This window comes from Camelus bactrianus, chromosome 25 (assembly GCF_048773025.1).
Source record: "Camelus bactrianus isolate YW-2024 breed Bactrian camel chromosome 25, ASM4877302v1, whole genome shotgun sequence".
Lineage (NCBI taxonomy): Eukaryota > Metazoa > Chordata > Mammalia > Artiodactyla > Camelidae > Camelus > Camelus bactrianus.
Window position 1 is genome coordinate 8,001,566 of NC_133563.1, and position 27,818 is coordinate 8,029,383.

The window sequence follows — 27,818 nt, forward strand, 5'->3', positions numbered from 1 at the left end:
AGAAGATAGGCTTTTACATATTCAAGCAGTTCACCTAGTCCTAAGCATGTATATCTTTGAGGATAAAGTCAAAGATCAAGGAAAAGCCTGGAATGCCTGCTTTCATCATGTATTTCATATCGTACTGGCCATCCTAGCCATTACAGTTACTCAAGCAAAAGAAATAATAGATATAAAGATAAGAAAAGAAGTAAAACTCTCTATTTTCATATGATCAAATACTTTATAGAAAATCCCTGAGGAATTAAAAACCTATTACTAGAGCTAATAAGCATATTATGGTTGCAGGAGACAAGATTAATGTATAAAACCTAATTGTATTTTTATGTACTAGCAGCCACCAATTTGAAAATGGAAGGGGGAAATCAGTTTCATTCATATTGGTGCCGAAAAAAAACCCAACAAATGAATCTCTTAAAAAGATGTGCAAGACCTCTACCCTGAAAACCACAAAACATTGCTGAGAGAACTTGAATATCTAGTTGGAGAGAGATACTTGCTCCCAGATTGGAAGACTCAATATTGTTAAGATGGCAGCTCTCCCCAAATTGATCAAAAATTGGGCATAACCAAGTTTAAAACATTTTCTCTTTAAAAGCCACATTAAGATAGAAATGAAAGCCAGACACTTGGAAGAAATTTATCAAACTGTTATCCAGAATATTTAAGGAATCCTTTCTACTTGATAACATGAAGGAAAAGAACAATAAATAAAATAACATGAATGCAAATAAAGGGAAAAAGATTTGAACACAAGATATATGACTGGTCAATGAGCACAAGGTGCTCAACATCATTATTCATCAGGGAAAAACAAAATAATACATAAGGACGTATCACTACACACCTATTAGATTGACTAAAGTTCAAAAGATGGGATATTGTGAACCAGCTAGAACTCTGTATACTGCTGATGGGAATTTAAAAATTGTGTAACAACTTTGGAAACAACTTGAGAATTCCTGAAGAGGGGCAGCATGTACTTACCCTACGGCTCAGCCATTCCTCCCTAAGTATTTCCTCAGAGAAACAAAAATGTATGTCTACACAGAGACTTTTACATGAATGTATTTAGCAGTTTTATTTATATAGACAAAAGCCAAACATAACCCAAGTTTTCATCAGTAAGTGAATACTTAGACAAGTGATTGCCTATCCATACAATGTAATACTATTCAGCCATAAAAAAGACTGAATTATTGATAGAATGAAACATCATGGATGAATATTGCAATCATTACACTGAGTGAAGGAAACCAGACAAAAAAGACTACTTACTGTATAATTCCATTCATATAAAGTGTTGTAATCTGCAAACTACTACATTGTGGCAGAAAGCAGGTTCCTTGTTGTCTGGAGGCAAGGCAGCGAGAGGGAAGGAGAGAGTGATAGGAAGGGTAGATTACAAAGGAATATGAAGAAAGTTTTTGCAATAACAGAAAAAATATTTCTATTCATAGTTTATACTTAGTAATAGCTCAATCCCTGCATCATAGATAGCTAACTGCCACTTGTAGTTGTCACCAGGAACCTTTTATTTTAGGGACTTATTTTAGGGATCATTATAGCCTTGGAAGGATTGCCCTACTCCACATGGTCTGGTTGTCCATAGCTCTCTCAGCTGAGAATAAATTCTGTTCCCATTGTTGTTCTAGCCTGGGGCTCCATTATTATTAATCTTAAAACATTTTTTTTCTTTTACTTTGACATCCTCGATGGTAATGTGATTTCTATGGATTCTTATTATATGTAATACTGTTGGTCAAAACTGGAGCTCTGGGATATAGTCTTCAGATTTTTACCTTGTTTGTTGTTGAAGTATAAACCAGTTTTAAGCTAAGTCATCACATAGGTCGAGCCTATGTTTGGCCTGATATTTCCTTCTTAAGTCTTATCCCTCCTTTTGTTCTTTCTTCTGTCACTGGCTCCCAGGGCCTCCTTGCTGCTGTTCCCCAGATACTAACAAGGATCTTTTTTGGGTTTTTTGTTTGTTTGAGAATTAAACCAAGGCTGAATGAACTTCATACCCTGAGAATCCTTTTACACTCAAAAAGCAATAATTTGTTTATATCTTCTTGATAAGTCCTGATAAACCAGCCTCTGTTAAATTGTTACCAACTGCTATATCCAAAGTTGATCACAAGGTTACTGGGAAGTTTTAAGTGAGGTAATTTATGAAAGTAGTTTGCAAAGTCTGATATGCAATCTGAATGTCGTTTTGTCAGTTTAGGTTGACTCTGATATAAAATGCAAGACCCTCTACCTATGTAAATTGGTATGAATATCCCCAGTAGAATGTAGCAATATTCCTGAAGGGACAGGAAGCCACAGAAAAAAATAGCACTTTGAAGGATCAACATGTACTCAAATACTTAGTAAGAAGTAAATACTCTCATATCCTTGTGTGCTAGATTGACCTACATTTTAATGGTAAAACATTAGACTTCAAATAAACCATTTTTTTTAATTTTTTTTTTTTTTTTTTTTTTTTTTTTTTTTTGTGAGTGGTTGCTTTAGCCTGTGCTTCCAGACTCCCTCTGGATTCTGTCAGAATTACAAAGGATGACTTGATTTTTTTTTTCCCTAAGTGAATTCAGCAGATATTTATTGAGTACCACATATAAACCAGAAATGAAGGGGAAAAGTTGAATAAGATAAACACATGAAGAAGGCCATGCCTACACACATCATAATTCAGCTGTTGAAAGCCACAGATAAAGAGCAAGTCTTGAAGGTATGATGAGAAAAATGACACATTACATATAAGAGAATCAAGATTTTATTGTTAGCTTGCTTCTCATAAGAAACTATAGAGGTCAGAAGAGCAACATCTTTAAATTGTGGAAATTAAAAAAGAAAAAAAAAAAGAAGCCGCTCAACCCAGAATTCTAAATAAAAAATATATAACATTTATGAATGAAGACCAAAGAAAGACATTTTCACATAGAAGAATCTGTCACCAGTAGGACTGCACTACAAGAAATTCTAAAGGAAATCCTTCATGCTGAAGGGAAATGAAACCAGATGCTTGAGCAACTTTTCAAGTGTTTATTGGCCATTGAGTTTGCTCTTTTGTGAGTTGACAATCCATATTGTTTACATTAATTTGTATTTTCCTGATTAGGAATAAGGATGAGCCTACTTTCAATGTTTTTTGACCAGTGAATTTGCTCTTCTATGAATTGATATTTCATATCATTTACCTAATTTTTCTGTTAAGTTTCTTAGCAATTTGAAGAGCTTCCCTTATATTCTCTAAATACAGACCCTGTATCTGTAATGTAGTTATTTGCCTTTAAAGTTTATGGAATCTTTTGCCAAAAATGTTGAATCTTTCTTAGTGATACATATCTATGTGTCTTTTTACATTTTCTGGGTGCCCTGCCTTATAAAAAGTATCGTGGGCTCCTATAATACAAATACCCACATGCATATAGGATCCTAAAATTTCTTTTACTGTTTTTATTATTTTCTTTTAAGATTAATGACTCAAAATAAACCTTTTCTGTATGTGTGAGTGATTGCTCACTAATTCATCTCGGTTTTGTTTCTGTTTTTTGAAAGTACTTCTCGTTCTTTTTTGTGCCATAGACTTCTTCAAGAATCTTATAATAGCCTTTTCCCCAGAACAATGTATATACCCACTTAATTTTAATATACTGTCAGAATCTTTGTGCACTTCCGATTATAGCGAGTATATAAGCGTCTTGATTCCATTCAAGTACTTCCTACTTAAATACCATTCTTTTGTTTATGCATTAGAGTGACATCAGAAGTGTTAACACTTGTCCATGAATTAATGTTTCATTATTGCTTAATGCCCTCAACTAATTTCTTCTACTTTAAAATACAGTGCAAGCTCTATATGTAGGGCAGGCCCAGAGCAAGTTCATTTTCATGTCCGACATTGTTGTAAATCTCTGTACCAAATACAGAGACCTAAACTACTGTGTCAGTTCTTAAGAGTTCATTGCCATTCAAGGCCTTAGACACTATAAATATTTAACCTGGTTGGATATTTAGAGAATTTGTAGCCATCAGTGATTTCCATCAACCTTGCTTTCATCTTAAGTGTTTTGCCAAAGTTACCCAGTTCCCTTTGTCTTCAGACACTAGTTTCTCAGACCTTAAAAATTGTGTTTATTCCAAAATTAAATGAGCCTGGGGGATCTCTAATAAAATTGCAATTTTCCCTCAGCCAATAAATAGATACATTTTGTTTTCCTATAAGATATTCCCAGGAACATAAAACTATCTTTTCATTTTTGAGTTTTTAATATGTGAAACTAGAGAAAGGATGGATTTCATGCTCCTTTCCTGTCCATTTATTCATAGCTTTTATTGTTCAAAGTTATGTTTAGTTTTCACCTAGGCAGTGGAATTTGGCATTAGTCTAAGAACACAAGCATTGCGTTCAGACAAAACCAGATTTGTGTTCTTCCACTATTCACTCATTTTTAATTTCTCTGAGCTCCTCATTTCCATTTTTATCTCTTAAAATTAGACTAAATGTAATGTCCTACATAAAAAGGGTTTTTTTTTTTTTTTCAAAAAAACGCTTTCTTTTGCAACTGAATTTTAATGATTAGTAAACAACCTGCATACCAAATGAAATAGACTTTGTAAATTCACATTCTCTTGGTTGTTATTCAACATGGATGAGTAATTGTTTTTTGAAATTCCATTCCTGCTCGGTTTCCATTGACATTGTATATCTAATGGTTTTTCTTATTCCTGTCTACCTTTATGTTCCTTTATGTTCACTCCTCTATCTGACTCTCCTAATACACTGCCAAACTTTTCATGGCCCTACATCATGTCTCGATCATTTTCTGCACTTGGCTATTGCTCTTGCTATTCTTATGACTGGAATGGCTTTTTGCACCCATTTAAATCCTATGTATCTTTCAAGAATGTATCTCCTTGAGGTTTTTCTCCACTTCACCAGTCCAATTAAGTCTCCTTTCTGATTGGATTTGGTTAAATGAGAAAAAGTATGTGCAGTTAATTTTTAAACAATAAAATGTTACATTTTTATATTCAATCAGTATTTGATATTTAAGATACTATTGATATTCAGTCACCTCCATACATAAACCACATAAAGCTACCTCACATAGAGCTCATTTTTTAGAGATTTTTAAAAAGTTTTTTTGGGGGTAAAAACGTAAATGCAATAAGCTACACATGTTTAAAGTATATATTTGATAAAGCTTGACATATATATTCCCATGAAGTCATCTTTATAATCAAGATAATGACAAATCCATCATCCTCAAAACTTTCTTTGTACCTCTTTGTAATCCTCCCCCCAATCCCAGGCAACCACTGACACTGTCATTATAGGATTTGCTAGGATTCCATATAAATGGAATCATACAGTTGTATTCTCTCTCTCTCTCACCTAGCTTCTTTCAATCAGCATAATAATTTTGAGATTAATCCATATTTTTCCATGAATCCAAGTTTATTTCTTTTTATTGGCAAGTATTCTGTTGTATGGATATTCTAAAAATCATTCACCTACTTACTGGTTACCATTTGAGATTTTTTTTTTTTTCCAGTTTTAGACTATTACAACTAAAACTGCTGTGAACATTTGTATTCACGTCTCTGTGTGGACAAAGACTTTAATTTTTCTTAGGGAAACACTTAGGAAATGGCTCAATCATACAGTATATGTATGTCTTTTTTGGAAACTGCGAAACTGTAGTCTAAATTTTACATTCTCTTAGCAGAGAATTTTAGCTGCTCTATATCCTCACCAATACTTAGTTTAGTTATGCTTTTTAATTTCAAATGTCTTAATAGCTAGTTGATAGTAGCTCATTGTGGCTCTATTTGGCATAGTTTTCAGTACAGCTTGAAGGATAAGAGTTGAACATTTATCTTAACTTTTTGCCTTCTTTTTTAAAAACTCTGAATTTGGAAAGTCTGAATTCTGTGATATAAATAAAAATAAATATTTTGAAAATAAAAATGTATTTAAAGTTTATGTCAGTGTTTGCTTGGTATGCTAAATGCACAGTGTACTTGGTGACATTCATATACAATTCTTTTATGATACCAGTTGAAATCAGGAGTAGTGACAATAAAAGCAGCATTGTCTTAACTAAATAAAACTTATGTCCTTAAAACTATTTAGAAGCTATTTATGTTTTCCTTATTTGTCAGTTCTAATTGTTTACCGAAAAGTAAAAATCTTTTTTAAAATTTTGATTTGCAGCAAAATGGTTTCTTTTTAGAGATTTATGCATCATCTTATTTAATGGCCAAAAAGGACAAAAGAATTTGAACTAAAATTTCTCTCATAAGGTTTTTATAGGATTTCTAGCCATTAGCTTATTATTTTAACAAAAAGAGCTATAACCTGAGATTTGAGACTTCATCACACAAAAAACAGGAGAAACTGTAACCATGTACTGTTTTATATCAAATAAGGATTGACAAGAGTGTTTTTAGGCATCTGTTCTGCCCACATAAGAAGCCAGCTTTATCATTTGGATATGTCCTGCGGCTGAAACTTCTTATAAATATGAGAATTTCTTTCTTTCTTTCTTTTTTTTAGTGGCAAGCAGAATATGGTATCCAGCTGTGGATTTGCTTATATATTGTGTTTGCATTTTTTTCCTAGGCTTCTTTTATACAGTATATGGCAATATGTTGTCATACAAATTCCATGATTAATGCTTATTTATGAAATCTTATGTAAATATCTTACAACTTAGTCAAACAACGTGCAAGTTAAACAGTTTTTTCTCTGAATATTGGAATGACAAATCTGAGGGGAATAGTAGGTTGGATAGTTTATGTTCTTTATCTATAGAAAAGTTTCATATGTAACATTTTCCTTTTACTGTTCTATGTTATATCATTCTTTTTTACTTTATTTTGCTGCACAAGAAATCCAGTTTCAGATTTATTCCTCAGAAAATAGAGAAAATTTAAATGTGGAAATAATTTAGAAATAAGAATGGTGATTATTTCATGTATAACTAAATAGTCATATTTACTAGGATTTATTTGATTTCTAATTTTGATCTGGACCTCTGTTTAAGAGGCATTTCTTTGTGTTTGTTCTATTAGTTTTGTATTAAAAGAAATCCACTGTCCCATAATAAGCTGTTTTATTAGCATTATTACCATCTTAGCAATATTTTCTCCCAAAATGCTAAATTGCTTATAAAATATTACAGTTTGAACATATGGCAAATTTTAAGTGTAAATAAGTTCATCATATCTGTCTCAAATTCAATTCATGATAAAATGTTTAATATTATACATTTTTATATGAATTCTTTTTCTCTATATATCTCATCAAAATTATGGTGTCATGACAAAATGATCATATATATGATAAATACAGTGCATATAATATATAATAGATTATAGGTCAGGATATAATGTCATGATCAGTGATACATTGATAGATTTTTGTTTCATATATTCTTGTTTCCCTGGACTTGTTTTAATTTTCTCACGTTTAATTAGTATTTTGGTCAATTGTGACTAGAAGTTGAAAGACTTGTTCCTTTTTTTCCCCTTCTGCTCAGGTGCAGCTCTTGTATGAGCTAGCTGATATCATGAATAAAGTCTGGAATAAGATTCAGAAGAGAGGCAATCCCAGCCCTTCTTCAGCTTATCCAGAGACCGTGGCAGGGCCTGTGCCTGGTTCCCCAGTTAGGAGCAGCATAGGCACAGCTCCTCCAGACACCAGCACGTGCAGCCCGTCTGCTGACATTGGGACTACTACTGAGGTCAGTGTTTCTGAAAAATCCCGTTACTAAGTGAAGGGCGATGTGTAGCTCACAGTTCCGTCTCAGGGCTGAGAATGAAGATGGCCTCACCACTGTGGCAGCCGGCAGGGTCACGGGGCTCCTGAGGAGCTGTGGTAGCAGTGGCCGTGTGGCACAGTTTCTTTTAGGTCCAAGTATTTTAATCACTTTTAGTAGGAAGTGAAGTGACAGTGGGCGTTCTGTGAAATGGCAAAAGCTGAGGCACAGGAAATGTGGTTCCTCAGAAGTATGGAAACTTAGAAGCTGAGTGCAAAAGAGGCTCATGCTCCCCGCTCCCCTTCCCTCTCTGCCTTGTTTTTGTTATCTTGTAGTTTTCAATTTTGTCAGACCCAAAGTTCTCTCCTCCTTCCTTCTGATCATAAAAGCCTTTCTTTTCATTTTTTAATACCATAACCTCACCCAGTATGCCAGTGCCCTTTTTTATGACAAATATTTTATAATGCCCCCTTTACTATCCTGAAATGAAAATAAAAAATAATATAACCTTTTTATATATATAATTATAATATATATATAATTTCAAAATTTTCTGGTATCTTGAATAGAGTGGAAAGGATTAAAAGGATTAAAAGGATTAAAAGAAAGTAATTTAAGGTACAGTAATATATATTTCAATTTAAAAATGCTCAGGCATGGCTACATAGAAGATATAATGAAGTAGCCAGGTATATGCGATTACTGTGAATGCGACTGATACAAATAGACTTGTGCAGGCCTGTGTTAAATACAACAAGTTGATGATGTGATTTTCTGAAGTGATAGCAAACTTGGTAAAGTTTTGAACAAAACAAAGTTTATTCTCCCTCTTATTTCCATAGTCGCATTTCTAGAACTCTTTGTATGTAAGAAGATCATGCAGAAATGCAAAAAAAAAAAAAAGTGTTTACATTTAAAACAGAATCCAATTGGATGCCCATATGTTTATTTATAAATAGGATTTCACCTGCTTCAATGCCTGTGAGATAGGCTTCATTTTTCAAGATTGTCCTGTTCATCATAGGGCCTCTTGATACCCTAACTGGTAACTCTTAAATGCCAGTAGTGACATTGAATTATCAGTCAGCCAGAAACATCCTAACACATTCTCAAAACACCGCCTAGTGGCCTGAACTCTAACCCCCGAGAACTACTGTCATAGATGGAGGTAGTTTTCCTTTTTGTGTAAACACGTGTTGAAGTAGATCTATTTGACCCCTGCACAAGCAATTTCTCTGTCCCTGCTTATTCCCAATCTTAAGAAACTCAGTGACCTAAGTGATAGGATTACTTTTTGTTTTCCCTTCAAATGAAAATCTAGAAATATTCCCTTTTGAAGTCAGTAAGGCATATCCTTTTAGGGTAAAAACAATGAATTCTTTCTGGAGATTCCTAATGTTCTTAGAATAATATAAAGGCTCCTGCAGTAAAGAAAACTTTTTAACTTTATTGAATGTAGTAGTTTCCAAACGTATTTAACCAAAGACCCCTTTTTCATACACTATATGTTAACATTGCACAAAATACACTTAGTAAAATACTTTGGTAGAGTAATCAAAGCTCAGGGTGTTAAAGTGCTGGACAAGGCTAGTACAAGTGAAATTATAAAGTTAAATCTTCTGGATGTTTCAGTGGCAGGAGGGAGAGTGTTCCACTAAACAGTTCTTGGCTAAGTATTGTATTAATTGTGATGGTAATATGAACATGACTGCCTATCTTGGGAGTGGTCTTTTAGAAAGAGTTATTTAAAAAACACTGCAGGTCCAGAAAAGACAGGGCTCCAACAGGAATGGTCATACCTGTTGGTCATACATCTAGGGACTGCCATTCACACAAAGTACAGTTTGTGTGGTGCTGTCTACAAATTATAAAGTGGACGTGGTGACCATGATATAAGATGTAATAGAGATAATCATGCTCTGCAATTATAGAGAAATGATTTCAAATTCAATCTACAGAGGTATTTTGCAGAGGAAGTAACATTTGAAATGGATCTTAAGAAATGTGTAAGACATTGGTAATAGTTTTGCTTTAGTAGGTATATAATAAATAGGATAGACTGGAAGAATGATGTCTTCATTAGCGAAAGGAAGAGATTAACAAAGGGGGAGGATTTTCTCAATCACTTAATTCTGCTTTTAATAATAAGTTCCTTCTATGACTGCAGCTAATTTAAAATTGGAACTTTGAGAATTTTTTCTAATTGGATCATAGAAATAAATGATGAAAATGTTTCTAGTGGATTTGTTAGTTTTTTGTTAACTATGGATATAATCTGATCTGATTTAAAAAGATCTGAAAGTGAAAGAATCTTAACGCAAAAGATTCACATTAATATTCAAGAGACACCATGTAAAGCAGCTTACAAAAGGTAACAAGAGTTATGGGGGGAAATGTGGTAAATAGTTTCAAAATGTACCCACTTTTGTTTACATAGTGTGGGCAAGAAAAGAAGTGAGTGATGACTAGTAGTTCGATATGGATTTGAAACTCACAGTCACTTGGGAACCTTGTTCCCTGAGAAGTATCTTAAAGTAATTTCACTGGTTTGTTTTCTGTAAGGAGCAAGAAGATTTTTGTGAAGACTGTTATGATATGATAGTCAACGTTAAGGCTTTGATTTAACTTTACAACTTAGAAGGAGGTGTTCATATATTGAATATTTCATGTATAATTTGTCTGCTTGCTCTCAAGAAAATAATTATGTGGAGATCAAGATTAACTATGTATGCATCTGAGTTGAAATTAACCTCTTTGAGAATTAGTAAATGATGGCATCAGAAAAGATAGTCACTGTCTTCTCCTTTGTGTGTGATTGCTTCATTTGTGACTAAATCTGTGGTTGTTTAGTTGATGCAGAATTCAGAATTTGTGCCCAGACTTTGATTTCTCATTTTCTTTTGTTTATAGTGCTGCTAGAACTGTGGGTAATGACCTTTGTAATTCTCATTCTTTTTATTTTGAGTTCTAACATGGTAGGTATGTTACTATGATCCTTTGAATTCCATTTTAAAATGTTCTGTAACTTTGGTGAATTTGCCTATATATTTAAAGTTTTACTTGACTGAATGGTGATAAAACCCTGTTCTCTCACTGGAGAAACTATTTAATGAATGGTGCTAAGGAAGACAATGTGGAGAGAGACACACATATATTTTCTTTTAATCTGTTCAGAAGCCTTTATGACTTTTCAAACCTGGCATCCCTGGCCTCCCTGGCCTCCCTTTGCTTCTCTTGCTAATCATTGTCCTAATAATCTTGTGATTATAAGACACTCTCTGGATAATAGCATCATATAAGCAACAGAACTCTCTATATACAGATTTAAATATACTGTATCTATTTTGTGGTTAGTTGTAGCTGTAACTTCCCTACCCTTTTCATGACATTGCATAGATAGAAAATGATATTTCTACCTGGAGTAATCAGGAGAAGCTCTAAGTCATTGAGAGCTTGATTCACCCCAGCCCTTCCCCACAAACTCTGAGGGCCAAGAGACCTGTGTCTCAGCATTGACATGCCCGTGGTGTCACAGCGCACTAGTTAGGAAGCTCTGAGTGATAGTATTTCTTTGATAAATATATTCCTAAAACTTTTGTTACTGCCGCAGTAAAAGGTGCTGATATTGATGTATTTAAGTAAAATTATTACCTTGAGATTGCTTCATACCTGTGTTCTCCTGCCTCCCCCAAGTTTTAACAAAATAGCATTATAACAGCATAGGGCTGCTGTGGTATACCGTGTCCTTAGTGTGACAGTCTTCTTCATGCAGCCAGGGCTAAGAAGAAAATAAAAAGTTTTTGGAGTATCCACTAAACTGAGCACCTTATAAGCATTCTCTCTTTTAATTTTCAAACCCATGTTATGAGGTTGGTAGTATTATTTACCTTTTACAGTGAAGAATTTGTGGCTCCTGCGGTTGAGTGATTTGTTTGAGATCATACAGATGAGTGGCAAGGCTGAAATGAAAACTTTTGCATTGTGACTTTAGAGTCCCTAAGATGTATTATCATACGAATTCTAGGACTTAATCCATTGGTAAATCTTCCTTTTTAAAGTAAACTGTTGCCACCAAGTGCAGATGTGTTTGTTCTCCTTTGTCCTGCTCAACACTTGAGTTTTGTGGAATAGTTCTCTTCAATTCTAAAACACTCATTGTCACTTGACAAAATACTTCTACATTGTCCTTAGTTTCTCTTTCTAGAACTTCTCATATTCCCTCTCCAAGTCTTTGAACCACTGTTTGTTTTTTGTTTGCATTTTTGTTTTGTTTTTTCTTTTCTGTTTTCCCCCTTTTTCCCCTACTCTTTTAACTCTCTGTGTTTTCTCTAGGGCATTTTTCTCAATTCCTTTTTTTTTTTTTTTTTTTAATTCCCTTTGCTAAATGCCCTTTTAGCTATTTCTTATCCATTTGGTTTAGTCAGTGGGTGATACAGGCAGGAGATCGGAGGGTAATAGAAGTGAGAGGTTGGCGGTTTTTGTTCCTTGTTCCCGCCCCACTTTGGTGCCCCGTATGGAAACCGTTCATGACATTTCTTCAGTCTGGGAAGCCTCATGTGGATTGTCTGTTTTTACTGAAGAAGCAGCTCTTTTTGGTGCCAGGCTTTATGCAAATGGCTCCAACTCAGACTCTAAGCTTTTTCCAGTCTCTGAAGGAGTGTTAAAATGGCATTGCTTAAACCCCTAGACCTTTCCCTTTACCTGAGTTTGAGACTTCCCTTTACCACCATAGACTCAGTTCCCAGTCATTACCCTGACTTTGTGTTTCCTCTTCATTTCTGGCATCTTGAGATTTGCCTCTTCTTATTTCAAGTTTGGCTGTTATATTAGTTAGAAAAAGATGGCATTCTCAAATTGGGCAGTTTTAAGAGCGTTTAATAAAAAGACAAAGGTGTCCCAGTTAATTTTTTTGTGAGTTCTTCTATTGTGGTAAAACATAGAGAACATAAAATTTCCATTTTAACCATTTTTAAGTGTACCATTCTGTGGCATTAAGTGCATTCACATCACCATCAACCATCTTCAAAACTTTATTTTTCTCAAATGAAATTTGGTACCTATTAAACAATAACTTCCCATTTTAACATCAAGATCCATGAACATGGGACATTTTTCTATTTATTTATGTCTTTTTTCATTTCTTTTAGCAATATTTTATAGTTTTCAGTATATAAGTCTTTCACTTCCTTGGTTAAGTTTATTCCTAAGTATTTTATTCTTTTTGATTATAAATAGAATTGTTTTATTAATTTCTTTTCCCGATTGTTCACTGTAACTGTATAGAAAGATGATTTTGTGTGTAGGTTTTGTATCCTGCAGCTTTGGTGAATTTGTTTATTAGTTCTAACAGGTGTTTTATGTGTGTGTGTGTGTGTGTGTGTGTGTGTGTGTGTGTGAAATCTTTAGGGTTTTCTGCATATAAGGTCATGTTGTCTGCAAACAGATAATTTTACTTCTTCTTTTCTAGTTTAGCTGCCTTTTACTTCTTTTTCTTGTTAATTGCTCTGGCTAGGCTTCCAGTAATATGTTGAATAAATATTTCACTCAGCTTTTTAAATATTGGGTAGTATTTTCAAGTTGAACGTAATTTTCTCTTTTGACAGTCATTTTGTGTTAAGGAAACCTTCTAGCGTGTTTCAACAAACAGATTTTGTTCAGATAGCAAAAGACATATTGAATAAATGACCCTTTGTTGCTTTTTCTGTTTCCATATTAGCTATACTTTTTATGCAATTTTTTTCATCTAAAGTATGTGTTAAGTCAAACAAACATTATAGGTTAGAAGATGATTTAGACTGGGAGACTTACGCTGACTAAGAAGTAGGGATGTCAAATAATGATTATATTGTTTCAGTCACATCCTGGATGTGAAATACAAACTTTCTACTATTATTTTTAGTATCTGAGAATAACCCTAGTTTAAGCAACCAGAACCTACTCAGTATCAAGCACTATTGTTTGGTACAGAGCAGACTTTAAACACATTGTTCTTGAATATATGGATGTTTAATGATTTGGAAATAGTACCTCATTTATGATAAAATTAAATCTGATTGATTATGGTGTGGTACAAGATGTATAGATTCATTGTCACTACAAATATATTTTGATGTAAATTCATAAAACTGTATAATGAGTTTTTTTCAGTTTGTTTTCATGTCTTCTGTTGTTTTAAACATAATTCTTTTATATTATTTATCAGATCTGTTATCTGAATTTCTTGAGAATCTAATCTTACTGTTTGTTTTGTTCTTAACTCTTGCTCTTACACCGTTGCCGTATGTGTTATGTACTCTTCTGCTGGGAGTTCTTCACTAGTGGGACTTTATGAGGCTCTTACGTAGTGGTCAGGAGCCTGTTCCCCAACAGAGATTTTATGTGTTTCCTTCTCTGAGAAACTCCAAAGGCTATCACTAACCTGGGGCCCCTTTGCTATTAATTTCATAGACATTTCTTGAAACATTCGGTAGTATGAGATCAAGCCTTCAAACCTACTTGTAACTTAGAGTTGTGTTTAAAAAGTCTCAAGGATAACTGTTTTCTACTACCCAGGCTAAAATAGATACTGCTTTTTTCTTGGGTTTATTCTGTTGCTTTTCTAATTTTTTTAATTGGATACTTAGCATAATAATAGTCATCTTTTTTTTTTTTTAATTAACCATGTAAGGCACAGTCCTTTATGCTTAGAGGAATTTATAGTATTTAAGTTGGGGGATGGATATGTGTATACACATGATACATAGGTGGCCTGGGAAATTTAGCCTATAAATTACATTGCTGTTTCCCAGAGAAAATTCTGTGTTACATGGAATGGGGAGCAAAATTTTTGCTGTACCCAATGTGTCTCTGGCGCACAAATTGTTGACATGGACTCAAAGATAAATAAGACTTTACCCGTAGACTTGAAGAACATACTCCATTGTATTTTGGCTAGTTAAAATTGTCAAAAGTTTGTGTCCCATCAGTTGTTCAGGAAAGTGAAACATTATATAATTATTTTAATTGAAATATTTATGCCATTTTGCTTACAAGACAGTCCAACAATAAAAACTACCTTTAAAAGCACTAACATTTTCATGATTTCATTTACATAACAAGTCAACGAAGCAAACATACACACAATATACAAATACATGGGCACTCACATACTTCCCTTACAGGGTAAATGCATAAATTGTAACTCTTTTGGAGGCTGTTGTAGTTATGTAAAATGATATTTCTCTCTTGTGCATTTTCAATACTTTCCATAAAGGGGATACAGAAAGGACAGTTATTATGGATAGCTATATTGTATTGATGAAGCTTTCTCATGTGTACACATGTAAGATCTTTGATAATGTCATCCTTATTCACAGTATTGTTATAAGAAATAATTTTAAAGCTTTAGAAAAATCTAAAATGCTGAATGAATGCTAGAGTATTGTTTTATAGCTCAACCTAAATTAAAAATTGACAGATTAAACACACATGTTGGAAGCTTAGGATCATGGCAAAATTTGAATTCCATGTTTTATTGATCTAGGAGTTGAAATTGCTTTAGCAGCCGAGTTCTCAGAAAAATCCAGCATGAGATATATTGTACAGCACAGGGAATATAGCCAATATTTTATAACAACTTTAAATGGAATATTATCTGTAAAAATATTGAATCACTATATTATACACCTAAAATTAATATACTACTGTGCATCAACTATACTTCAATTAAGATAAAAAAATTTATTTTCAGGAAAAAAAATCCAGCATGAAGTGGTTCATTTCTTAGTTTCTAATAGTTATTTAGAATGCATTTATTTTAGTCAAATATAAAGCGAAAATTTGGGGTGGAGGGGACAAAATGAGTGAAGGTGGTCAAAAAGGTACAAACTTCCAGTTATAAAATAAATAAGTCCTAGTGATGTAATGTACACCATGGTGACTGTAATAATACTGTATTGTATATTTGAAAGTTGTAAGAAAATAGATCTTAAAAGTTCACCTCACAAGAAAAAATAATTTGTCACTGTGTGTGGCAATGGATGTTAACTAGACCATACTGTGATTATTTCACTATATATGTAAATATCAAATCATTATGTTGTATACCTGAAACTGTTATAATGTTATATGTCAGTTATATATCCAAAAAAAGAAAAACAGAAGTTACTTGACAGCAACTGCCATAGCAAAACTGCCATTTTTTCAGTTATAAAAAGTTGTTACTCACTTATGTATTAAGTGCAGTTAACCTAAGCAGTAATCGACCTCAATCTGTTATTCCAGACATCCTTATAGAAAATAAATTTAGTTTGAACTTTTTTACTCAATTTCTATTTTAAGAACATCTCATAATAATTTTATATCTGTTCCTGAAAATAGACTTATTTCATTAAATATTTATCTTTAAATGGTTTTATCATCAGCATTTAGAGAGAAACTTTCATTCAAAATGTAGGAATCTTAGCATTTAGATCATTATCTCATCAACTGAGTAGCTGTTGAAAGAACCAAGATAATACATATATCAAAGCAGGTACTGCTTAGCCTCCACATACAAATCAACAAAATATTTTGTTTGTTATGCTTTTCTTATTTCAAAATCATCATACCAGAAGATGCCTCTGGTTTCTCGATTATTGGCTTATTTTTTAAAATTCAAATAGTTTTATTGTATAAATATAACCTGTTAATCTGAGGTCACCTTACATTTGTTGTGCCTACTTATGTCAATTATGGATCTGGGGACCACTTTTAAAAAGCAGTTTTGATTTTTAAAAATTTCTTATTAATACTTGCACTCAAAAAGTTCATGAAATTTTAAAACATTTACTGTTTAAGGTATCTCTTGCTATTTCTTGCTAAGTTGGATCAAAACCATTATTTTAAAATTATTTTGACTATAAAGAACTCACTGTAAATGGATCTAGTTTTAAAAAGCACACTCTTACCAATTGTTTGTGTTAAGTAGAAGAGAAGTATTTGTTTATATGATCCTTGGATGATGGGTACTTTAAACTATGAATAATTCTTCTTATGTTGACATGTTGATAGGGAGCAACATACTTTTCAGTGGATAAAGCTCTAGCTTCCTGAATATCAATCTGAGTGATAGTAGAGGGGGAAATATGAGTGAGAGACTTAAGTACAGAGCTTAAAAACAGTTCTTTATTTTTCCCACTCTTCACATTAAAATAGTGAGAGCAAAGGTAGTGGAAGCCACAGCAGGCCACTTGTTACTGTTGACTTAAGTACAAACAGTCGTGGAAGTGTTTAGCCCTTTGGGAAGTTTAGTGACTGAACAAGAACCCTGGAGTTGTTTTGATAAGAGAGAGTAATATGGCCAAAAGTATGATCATCCCTGAGCTCTGAAGCAGGCCAAGGATAAAGGGCTGAAGTATTTGCTCTTCCAGATGAACAAAGATAAATTCAGTTAGCAAAATAAACTCAGTATTTTGGTCAATTTGTGACAAAATGGTGAAAGAATTGAATTGTGTATTTTAGAACTTGGCATGAAGAGGTGTGGGAAAATAGTTCAGCATCTCTAGTTCTGGCTCAGTTTTTGCTATAGATTTAGAAATAGAGCAGAAAATTAATGCAGAAACATATTTAATAGTACCACCCAAATGTTGTAAATCCAAAATGAAAATTGAAACTATATGAAGAAGGAGAGCAAAACTTTTTCTCAGGAGTCCTTACTTACTAAATTTGAGCCACAGTTTTCTTAGCATTACTACTGAGTAGTGTTAAAAATCAAGGCTTCCATTGATGTGAGGTACTCTTTGCCCTGTAATTCCCATTCTCGGGATTATGATGTTCTTCTGACTCTTGGAGAGAGAAATTAATTTGTAAATGCTCTGAGAACCAGTCTGTAGAGAAAGGCATACTGACACATTATGTTGCCTTTTATTAAATTTAACTTTGTAAAATATACCTTTTTCTGGGATTAGTTTTTGCTTTTCATTAGATACTATTTTACTTTAGACACTTAACCAAAAACTTGAATTTTTTAGCTGTAATTTTTAATTGAAGTATAGTTGATTTACAGTGTTGCAGGTATATAGCAAAGTGATTCAGTTTTATATATACATATATTCTTCTTCAGATTATTTTCCGTTATAGGTTACTACAAGATACTGAATATAGTTCCCTGTGCTATACAGTAGGTCCTTGTTGTTTATCTATTTTATATATAGTAATATGTATCTGTTAATCCCAAATTCCTAATTTATCCCTTCCTCCCACTTTCCCCTTTGTTAACCGTAAGTTTGTTTTCTACATCTGTGAGTCTATTTCTGGTTTGGAAATATGTTCCTTTGTCTAATTTTTCTAGATTCCACATATACATTTCTCTGACTGACTTCACGTAGTATGATAATCTCCAGGTCCATCCAAGTTGCTGCAAATGACATAATTCATTCTTTTTTATGGTTGTATAATATTCTATTATGTGTATATGTATGTGTATATATATGTACGTGTGTGTATATATATGTGTGTATATACATATCTTCTTTATTCATCTGTTTGGACATTTAGGTTACTTCCATGTCTTGACTATTGTAAATAGCACTGCTATGAACATTAGTGTACATGTATCTTTTCAAATAAGAGTTTTCATCTTTTCCAGATTCCTGGAATCATATGGTAACTCTAGTTTTCTAAGGAACCTCCATACTGTTCTCCATAGTGTCTGTACCAATTTACGTTACCAACAGTGTAGGAAGGTTGTGTTTTCTCCATACTTTCTCTAGCATTTATTATTTGTAGACTTTTGATAGTGGCCATTCTGACTGGTGTGAGGTGATACCTCATTACAATTTTGATTTGCATTTCTCTAATAATTAAATGATGTTGAGCATCTTTTCACATGCCTATTGGCCATCTGTTTGTTTTCATTGGAGAAATCTCTATTTAGGCCTTCTGCTCATTTTTTGCATGGGTTGTTTGTTTTCTGATACAGAGCCATATGAGCTGTTTGTATATTTTGTGAATTAATCCCTTGTTGGTTGCATCTTTTGCAAATATTTTCACCCATTCCATAGGTTGTCTTTTTGCAAAACCCTAAATTTTTGTATACCTTCTCAAATTCTAAGAAATTTCAATTATAGCAGATTTAGGACCACTTATGTTTTAGAGAGGCATTTATATAAAAACATCCCAAACAGTAAGCTATTTGCTTTGTTTGGTGTAATTGGAAGGAAGGATGACTATATATTCAGATTTAAGTCTAATTTTGTGTCACAGTGAATTGCAAGACACTATTGCTTTGCTGTGCTTGGTCCTTAAGTATTCCAACAGTAAACACTTCCCTGTAGTTTTGTGAAAATCTTCCTTGTTTGATCTCTTCTGGGGATTCAAGGAAACTGAGTTTTCTTCTGGTTGAAAGATGCTGTAAAAGTGAGGTCAGGGTAAAAACTTCATATAGAACTGAATATGCCTGCAGAGATGGCATGTCTGTACTAGTGAGAGTAGGTTTTTTTGGTTTTGTTTTGTGTGAGGTTTTCCTATCTTCCTTGTTCTTTAGGTGCCAGTCTAATGCCTTGACTGGGAGATAAATGGGTTCTGGTCTGAGAAACTATCCAAGGAAACAGTGTACTGACCATGTTGTATTTTCTTCTGTTAAACCTTAAAGGATGTTTTGTCTGGTAGTTGGCTACTGGTTATGGATCCTTAGCGTAGGCAATGAACATTTTGTTTGAAACACTCAAAGCAACAGGTGAGTGTTACAAGTTGAACATACATGGCAAAGGAAAATGTCCTGAAGTTAGAAAGGTGACAGAATGAGAAAGGCAAGAGGGTGTAGGGTATAGGATACCAAATTCTACAGGGCGGAGAGTAACAATGTCTAAGTAGTAGCTAAGCTTGATGGTGATTACTATACATACCATTTATGAATTGTATATTACAAATTATCACTTTATATTTGTGTTCTTCCTTAATCTTAAGTAAGATATATATTATTATTATATAATAAATATAATTATAATAACCATTTCGCAGATGAGGGAACAAATTGAGAGGTTAAATTACATTACAGTATCTGAAGTCCTTAACCTCATATACCAGGCTGCCTATCAGACTGAGCTTCAGCACATATAACTAATATTTAAATAAGCATGCTAGAGTATAGTTGATCAGCTCACAGAAAATGGGTTTAGGCTCTCAGGTTTTTTTTTTTTTGATGGTTTTAGATGTACAGCAAAGTTGGGATTTTAAAAAACCAAATACGTGGTAGCTAATCCTAAAAGAGTGGAGTGCATGAGTGAGTGATCACTGTTTCTGGCACCATCTCTTCCTGCCTTTGAGACTGAAGCTGTTCACCTCCAAACTAGGATTTGTTTTTCAGCTGCTGAAAAGGAAAAACCCAACAAACCTTTTACAGAAAGTTTGTTAGTACCAAATTTAGGGCCTTACACATATCCAGAATTCAGTGTGTATTTGTTGACTTGAATAAGCTCATGCTCTGTTCCTCTAATTAAGACACTTTTAACCATATAAATCATTTAAAAAATCTATCATCAAATCTATTAACTTTTAAAAGTCTCTATAGTAACATATGTGAAGCATGATGAATGTCTTGCTGTTTCTTAAATCATGCTACTTATGTTTTGCTATGGTTCTTATAGAGTCAGACATTAATATTCCATAGCAAGGGTAGGCAACATTTTTAGTAAATGGCAAGACAGTAAATATTTTAAGTTTTGTGGATCATAGCACCTCTATGACAGCTACTTAACTCTACTAAATAGCAGCCATTGGCAATAGATAAATGAGTCGATGTGACTGTGAGGCAGTAAAACTTTATTTCCAAAAATAGAGCCCAAACGGTCCTTGACTATAGCTTCTTGATCAAGAAATACTCATTAGTACGATCCTAATTTGTTTAGAGGAAACTGGAAGGGCATGCCTGTACATTGTAACTAAGAAAAGCATGTGAGTAGTATGTGTTTATATTACTGTCATTATGTATTAGCATAAGCATCTGTATGGTTAGCATTAGCATATATTATAAGGATGAGTTATAAGGAATCATCGCAGGTTTTTAATTATAATTTTTCAGTTATTTTTATTTAAGTTACAAAGTATTGTTGTTATTTCTCATCCCAGGGAGATTCTGTTCAAGCAGTTGATGATTCACCATTCTCGGATTCTGTTACCTTGGAACAAACTACAAGTAACATTGGTGGATCCAGTGGACGTGTTAGTCTGTGGATGCAGTGGGTGCTGCCCAAAATTACTATAAAGCTCTTTGCTCCAGATCCTGAAAATAAAGGCACAGGTATAGGATTACTTTTCTACTGAAAAGATAAACTATTAGACAGTATTGTTTAGAAGAAATTGGAGAGTCAGTTTTATCTGTCATTGTCATTTTTATCAAATAAACATTATTAGATCTAATTCAAGTGATTTCTACTAGTAATACTAACATGTTGACTCTATTTCCTAAATCTTGTCTTGTTTGTATTAAAATTCATTCCGAAAACCCTAAGGTAATCTTTCCATTGGTCAGATTGATGCATTAGATCATCACTAAACGAACTGCAGCGATTGTTGACTGATACCAGATGTAGCACTTCAAACATTAACCGAGATTTCCCCTATCTTGAAATAAGTATCCTGTCTTAATTATTAGGGCTATATTGATATAATTTTCCTTATTATTTTAGTATCTTGTGTGGCTAATGAACAGAAAGTCTCATTCCCACTTTAGATCTGAAGGATATCTATGCCAATATTATATGTGAAATAGAAAGTTTTAATACTGAGTATGAGGCTTATACTGATATTAATGTTTGCTTCTTATTGCAGAGCTTTGTGTGGTCAGTGAACTGGAAGACCTCAGTGCTTCCATAGATGTCCAGGATGTTTACACTAAAGTGAAATGTAAAATAGAAAGTTTCAATATTGATCACTATAGAAGCAGGTAAATAATGAATAATGAAATCGGGAAAAGCTATATTTACTTTGAACAAATTCTATATAAGAATTTTTGTATTTTGGTCTGATTAGTAAAATATTGTACATATTCCCAGAGGGTTTTTAACAGATAAATTGGTTAATTTTACTTGGTATTCATTCATATATGGAATATAATAAAGTTTTGTTCTATAAGAGGGCAGATCTGTTCATAAACATCCACACAGCTACACTGAATGAAAGAAGCTACCTCTACTAATTATCTCACAACTTGTTACATATGTTGTATATTTGTTTAGATTCCTGGGACACAGTGGATGGCTTTGGTTTTTACTGTATATTCCCCATCCACTCCGTATACCAGTATAATTATAGATCGAAATGGAGCAACGTCTCATGTCCCTTTGCACTTTGGAGAGTTCTCTTATATCACAGATGATTAATGTACAAGTTGTAGATGTGCCTAGAACCATATATTTCCTTCTTAATAAATTTCTATCAAAAGTAATTTACAGTTATAAGCAAATATAATTTACAAATATAATTTGCTTATACTAATAAATAATGGTAGGACAAAAGTAGAGTTTTAGATATTTTTATGAAACTTTACAGCAATTTTATTGTTAATTTTTCCCAAAGAAAGATGCTTTTTTTATTTTGCTTTATGCTACCACCCTAATTTTTTTAATTGAAATATAATTCATATACCACAAAACTCACACATATTTTTAAAAATTATTTTTTAAACAGCATTCTATTTTCAACTTCATAGTATTTTGGCATAGAAACAGCCTGAAAGTCCTTTTTTTCCTAGATTTGTAATATTTACTCACTCAACAATTATTTATTAAGTGCCTGCAGAAGCATGTATGTTTCTGTACCTTTATTGATGCATTATGTATTCTAAAAACCAAAGGCTTTTTTATTTAATGGGTTTCTGATTTTATATTAAATATATTTGAAGTTTTATTCTTTATTGTATATATCATTTTTGTCAATTACTATTAAATCTGGCACAACCAAAAAAAATGTGTCATATCTGTGAAGTTCAAAATATTTTGCTGGATATATATTAAGACATATTATACTAGTATTATCTTATCAAGCTTATGATAATTGGTTTTGTTGTAGTAACGGTGAATCACTAATTGATTTTTAATAATGGAATGGTTAGCTGTATAGTTCCTTTTGAATGGTATATCTCTATGTCAAAATGATTTTTGTAAGTGATACATGAATTACATTTTACTGCTGAAAAAGTGTCTTGATTATGTGAATATTACAATTTATGTTCTAGGCCATCAATGACATTTAAATTTATGTAATTTAATAATATTTAGATAAATTACTTATTCATTGATTTAATAAATATGCTAAGCTCTGGGGATATAGTATTTAACAAAAATAGACATAAACATGCCCTTACGGACCTTAGCATCTCATGGGTAAGAAAGAAAAATAATCAGCCAAGTAAGTATACAATTTACCATTAAGACAGATGCTTCTGTGCAGAGCTACCAGGGTTTGGTACTAACGTAAACTGTTCTGTTGGTTGCATTGTCACATCCACGTTTTAGTTCAGTATAGTGTTGTTTACATCATAACTACTTGAAATAGTTATATATGCTCAATTTTTTAACTCAGAAAAATTGAAGAGAACAGATAAGGTGAACTTATGTTTTCCAGGCCAGGGGAAGGTTGGCAGTCAGGACATTTTGAAGGAGTATTTCTACAGTGCAAAGAAAAACCTGTGGTGAGACTCATTTAGTAATTATGATTTTTTTAACAATATATTATAAACTGTTTATGTTTGTTCTTTCATGAGTAGGACTAATGGTTACAAGAATTAGAGCTCCGAGTAAATTTTTTGACCTTTTCTTCCCAAATTACATTACAAAATGAAGCTATTTATCTTTTTAAGCTGCTTGTGTTTTGTAACCATTTTCCTGTTCTAGCAATTAAGTAAATTTTTCAATAAGGCAAAGGTAGGGTTGCTTTTATTAATATATGTTGTCATTAATGTATTATGTTGACTTTTAGATGTTTTTTTCCCATTTGTAAGTGAATTCCTATTAAATTGTCCTTTTTATAAACTGAAAGTAGCTGTTTACACTAAAAGCAATTATTTTCCCATTAACAATGCTTTTGCAGAAGATGGTTCTGACAGAGGCCATACCTAGCAGTGGCTCAAACCTAAACCTATGCAAACTTGAGCGGAATTAAAATTGTCCAGATTTTTTTTTGCTTATGGCTTTTATTGCTTTTGTCTTTTCACCTTCTTTGCTCCTGTCCATCACCTCAAGCCTTGGGGAAGAGTGTTGGTCTCTGGGGCAATGTGGAGGTGTCTTCCTTTCCTGTACTGACAAGCTGAACAGACGCACCTTGTTGGTTCGACCCATCAGCAAGCAGGACCCTTTCAGTAATTGCTCTGGCTTCTTTCCTTCTGTAAGAAATCATTTTTAAATTATGCTACAGATCTCCCATTAACAGGAACCCAGAGAAGGAACTGAACTATCCATAGAGTCAACTCTTGATTTTCATCTTTCCCTTTACCACCCACTTTGTAAATGAACTAAAATGTATTCTTAAATTATAGGCTGCTTTTCACAATAATCTAATTTGTTTCTCAGCTAATTATGTATGCTTTTTGTCATTCTGGTTTTGTGAATACAAACGAATTTTACCATCAGCATTAGAAAATCAAAATAGATTGTTAAATAATGCGTGTATTGAATGATTAATGATCAAGAGTTGACCTACTGCTTTTGTTATTTCTTTTATGATTCTTACTTAGATTGCTTTTTTTCCTATTACTGTGCCATTTCCTTCTCACAACTAACTCCAAGCACCTTATTTGATGCCTGTAAAATCTGGACAAGGCTGTACGTCTGTCATTGACTGGATGGAAGATGAACACTAGACTGTATATCAGTGGGTTTTAGAAGTTTAGAATCCTTTCTTTTCCCTAGTGATACAGTATATCTGAATATGTTATAAAGCTAATTCTTTTAGTGACATTCCTTTTTTAATTGAAGTAAAGTTGATGTACAATATTACATAAGTTACAAGCATATTAAGTGACATTCTGAAAGTTAATAAAATGCGTGTGATTTTAAAATATTAAGAATGAGTTATAATGGCAACAGCAATTCTCTTAAGAATTTATTAAATCAGAACATTATTAGTTTCTCAGCATGTGTAAACTCGTACTTATTTCCTCTTTGTAGCTCAAAAGGGATTTAAGACAAATATCTTTAAAAAGATTTTTTAAGTTAACCAAGTATTTTAAATAATTTTGTTCTTAGACTTAATGTTTAACATTATATTTCCATAGCCAAATGCTAGTTTCTGATTTGATTTTTGAATTTTTTCTAGTCTTGTCTGGAAAAAAGAAATGTCCCTAAATGTGGCTTTTATGTCAGTGAAAGTTCTGTCTAGATTTATTTTCTTCTCTTTGAGTGTTTGTTAGCGTCCATGAGAAATACTGTTAATAATTTTAATATGTATTCATGAAAGAAAGAAAAAATTATTGTTAATTCCCTTTTAAAGTTTTTAATCAATTTTTCTAAATTTAAAAATTTTAAGATTTCTTGAATTATCAGTTTTCTAGCTTATAATTGTATTAAGTATTTATTATTACTCTGTGAAAGTAACATTTATATTACCTCAATTCCAGGTAGTATTCGTTCATTCTTTCATTTCCCCCCCTTCTACTAGGGGAGTTAGGAATGCAGAAGTTGAGCAAATAAACTTTCTCCAATGGGAGTTTACCTTTCAAGAGTACCTACATTTATACATTGAGACACCTTTTATACTAATTGCAGAATTCAAATGTTGCCATTAATGAAAATTGAGTTAGGTTAGTGGTTGATTCTACTCACTACCCTCATCCCCACCCCCACCCCCACTTCCCGGTAGAGATGCCTAGCGTGTTGCTGTGACCTCTTCCACTGGGGCCACCCGACAGCCACCCTTTTCCACTCACTCCTGCCTACAATTCAGCAGCATGATGAAAAGACTGGTGTCACTTTTCTTGTTTTCCTGTGTTTCCTTTTGTTTTGGATGTAAAAAGCGAAAGGTAAGGGAAATCAGACAAGAGGCAGTGAGAAAATTGGAAACAGTTAAAAAAAAAAAACCACTGAGGGCAAAACAGTTATAAGAAAAATTATATTGCACAACCATTTAATGCCTACTTTCCAAATTTTTTTTAATGCTAGGAAAATTAGTTTTAAAAAAAGATCGTATGCAGAGGTAAATTTTATCTCACCTTTCTTCATTATAAAGTCCGGGTTAAAGACTAAATTAGCAGTGAAAACTGAACTTCACTGTGTTTTCTTCTCACCATGTCACTGGGTGACAGGCAACAACATGAGAGGAAGAAGACAAAGTAGAGGGTTACTAGTGATGGAATAGCAGGCTCAGACACCTTGCTGCTCTGCTGCTGCTCATTTTTTTCTTGTTTGTGTGAATATATTTCATTCTTCTTCTTCCTCAGTTCACTTCCTCTCTTAACATCACTCTTTGGACCCTAATAACTTTGAAAAATTTCATCAGGCCTTGGGAAGAAGGGATGGGAATGTGGAATATAACAACCTAACTGATTTTATATTGAGTAATTTGCAGAATAGAGTTATGTGTACTTTAACTGGGCCAGGAAAACTTTTTGCAAGAACTGTCCTTTTCATATGTTGAGAAATACAAAATATGCATTTTTACCTTTCTTTAAAAAATACTTTATTTTACTGTAATTTCTTTATAGTGTACAATTTGAATATGAGTTAATTGGACAAGTTTTGTCAAAAATATTAGTTATAATGATACAGTTTTCACTATTTAATATAGTACTAAACACAAGGAATATGAGTTTTTGGAGGATTGATAGGTTTTGTAAACAATATGATAGTCAAAATAGGCAAGTTATAAAAGATGTTTTATTTTTGTGTCATGTTACCATTTCTGTTAAACATGCATTAAATGATTGATTCAAATATGAAAGCATAGTCTCAATGAGGCTCTTTTTATGGGCTCAGTAACAGATTATCAGATGAAAAACTTTATTCATATAAGTGTTGTCAAAGTCAATCATCTTTTCTATTCAGATTACTGATCACAAATGGAAATATATAACATGTTTATTTCAATTTCACTTGCATAAACAACCCCTCTGTGACCCAAATTATAACAACATATTGGTCCTCTTAATGAAAAATTATTAAGAATGAAAAGATGTATCTAGAGGTGGTCTGTTCTAAATTCAGAATGTCACAGAAAATGTCAAAATCATAGAAACAAGCACACAGAGGTTAATTACCTCTCTCAAGATCTTGAACTACAACCCAGGATTCGTAACTTTAGTTCATTCAAAGTCTTAGGACCTTTTGCCCTATTTACAAAATTGATCAGTAATGTGCTCGTTAAGAAGTGTGGACATAATAAAACGTGAGATCATTTTCTGCTTTCAAATAGGTTTTTTTATTTCCTTTTTTAATGAAGTGTGTATTGTGATTTCCTTTTCCTGGAACAGACGACTGCAAAACTTCTAGATGGCTCTCATCAGCAGCATGGATTTCTCTCTTTGACATACACAAAAGCTGTAACAAAAAATGTCCGCCACAAGTTAACATCAAGAAGTGAGCGAAGAAGTTTTTATAAGTTATCTGAAGGTTTAACAGATGGTTCCCCTCATTTTCTTCATGAAATACTTCTTTCAGCACAAGCTTTTGACGTTGTCCTTTGTTTTCCTCTACTTAATGCCATTGCAAGTATATTTCAAGCAAAACTACCAAGGGCCCAAAAAGAGAAAAGAAAATCTCCCGGTCAGCCCATGAGGACCCATACTCTGACTTCACGCAATTTGCCTTTGATTTATATCAACACAAGTGTAATCAGAATTTTTGTTCCAAAAACAGAAGAAACACAGCCAAGTATTGAAGGTATTGTCTTCAGAATTATTTTTTTAGTCTGATTTTAAATAACTTTCATCTAGGAACTTTAGTTTTCTTTTTTTCTTTTTACTTTTTTTTTTCCTTTGGTAATATGGTAGCTGGTTGTAGTTTGCAGTTTTGTGTATTTTATAAAGAATGTATATGTTATAGTGATTTTACAACTAAATCTTTAAAAGTTATGTCAAAATATTGGGTATGTTTCTGA

The 27,818-nt window shown here is 32.9% G+C and overlaps 1 protein-coding gene across 10 annotated transcripts in view; it reads left to right on the forward strand.

The window, feature by feature from the left end:
* Positions 1 to 27,818, forward strand: part of VPS13B (vacuolar protein sorting 13 homolog B) — a 627,348-nt gene that overhangs the window by 299,095 nt on the left and 300,435 nt on the right. For 5 of the 10 annotated variants that reach the window (XM_074352630.1, XM_074352633.1, XM_074352635.1 and 2 more), the window contains exons 25-29: positions 7,554 to 7,757; positions 20,859 to 21,030; positions 21,561 to 21,675; positions 23,972 to 24,113; positions 27,193 to 27,601. In XM_074352630.1, coding sequence (XP_074208731.1) covers positions 7,554 to 7,757; positions 20,859 to 21,030; positions 21,561 to 21,675; positions 23,972 to 24,113; positions 27,193 to 27,601 — 1,042 coding nt within the window. Of the gene's footprint in view, positions 1 to 2,588; positions 2,726 to 7,553; positions 7,758 to 20,858; positions 21,031 to 21,560; positions 21,676 to 23,312; positions 23,422 to 23,971; positions 24,114 to 27,192; positions 27,602 to 27,818 lie in introns of those variants that run through there. The other 5 variants (XR_006725148.2, XM_074352634.1, XM_045517215.2 and 2 more) reach the window with 5 other exon arrangements.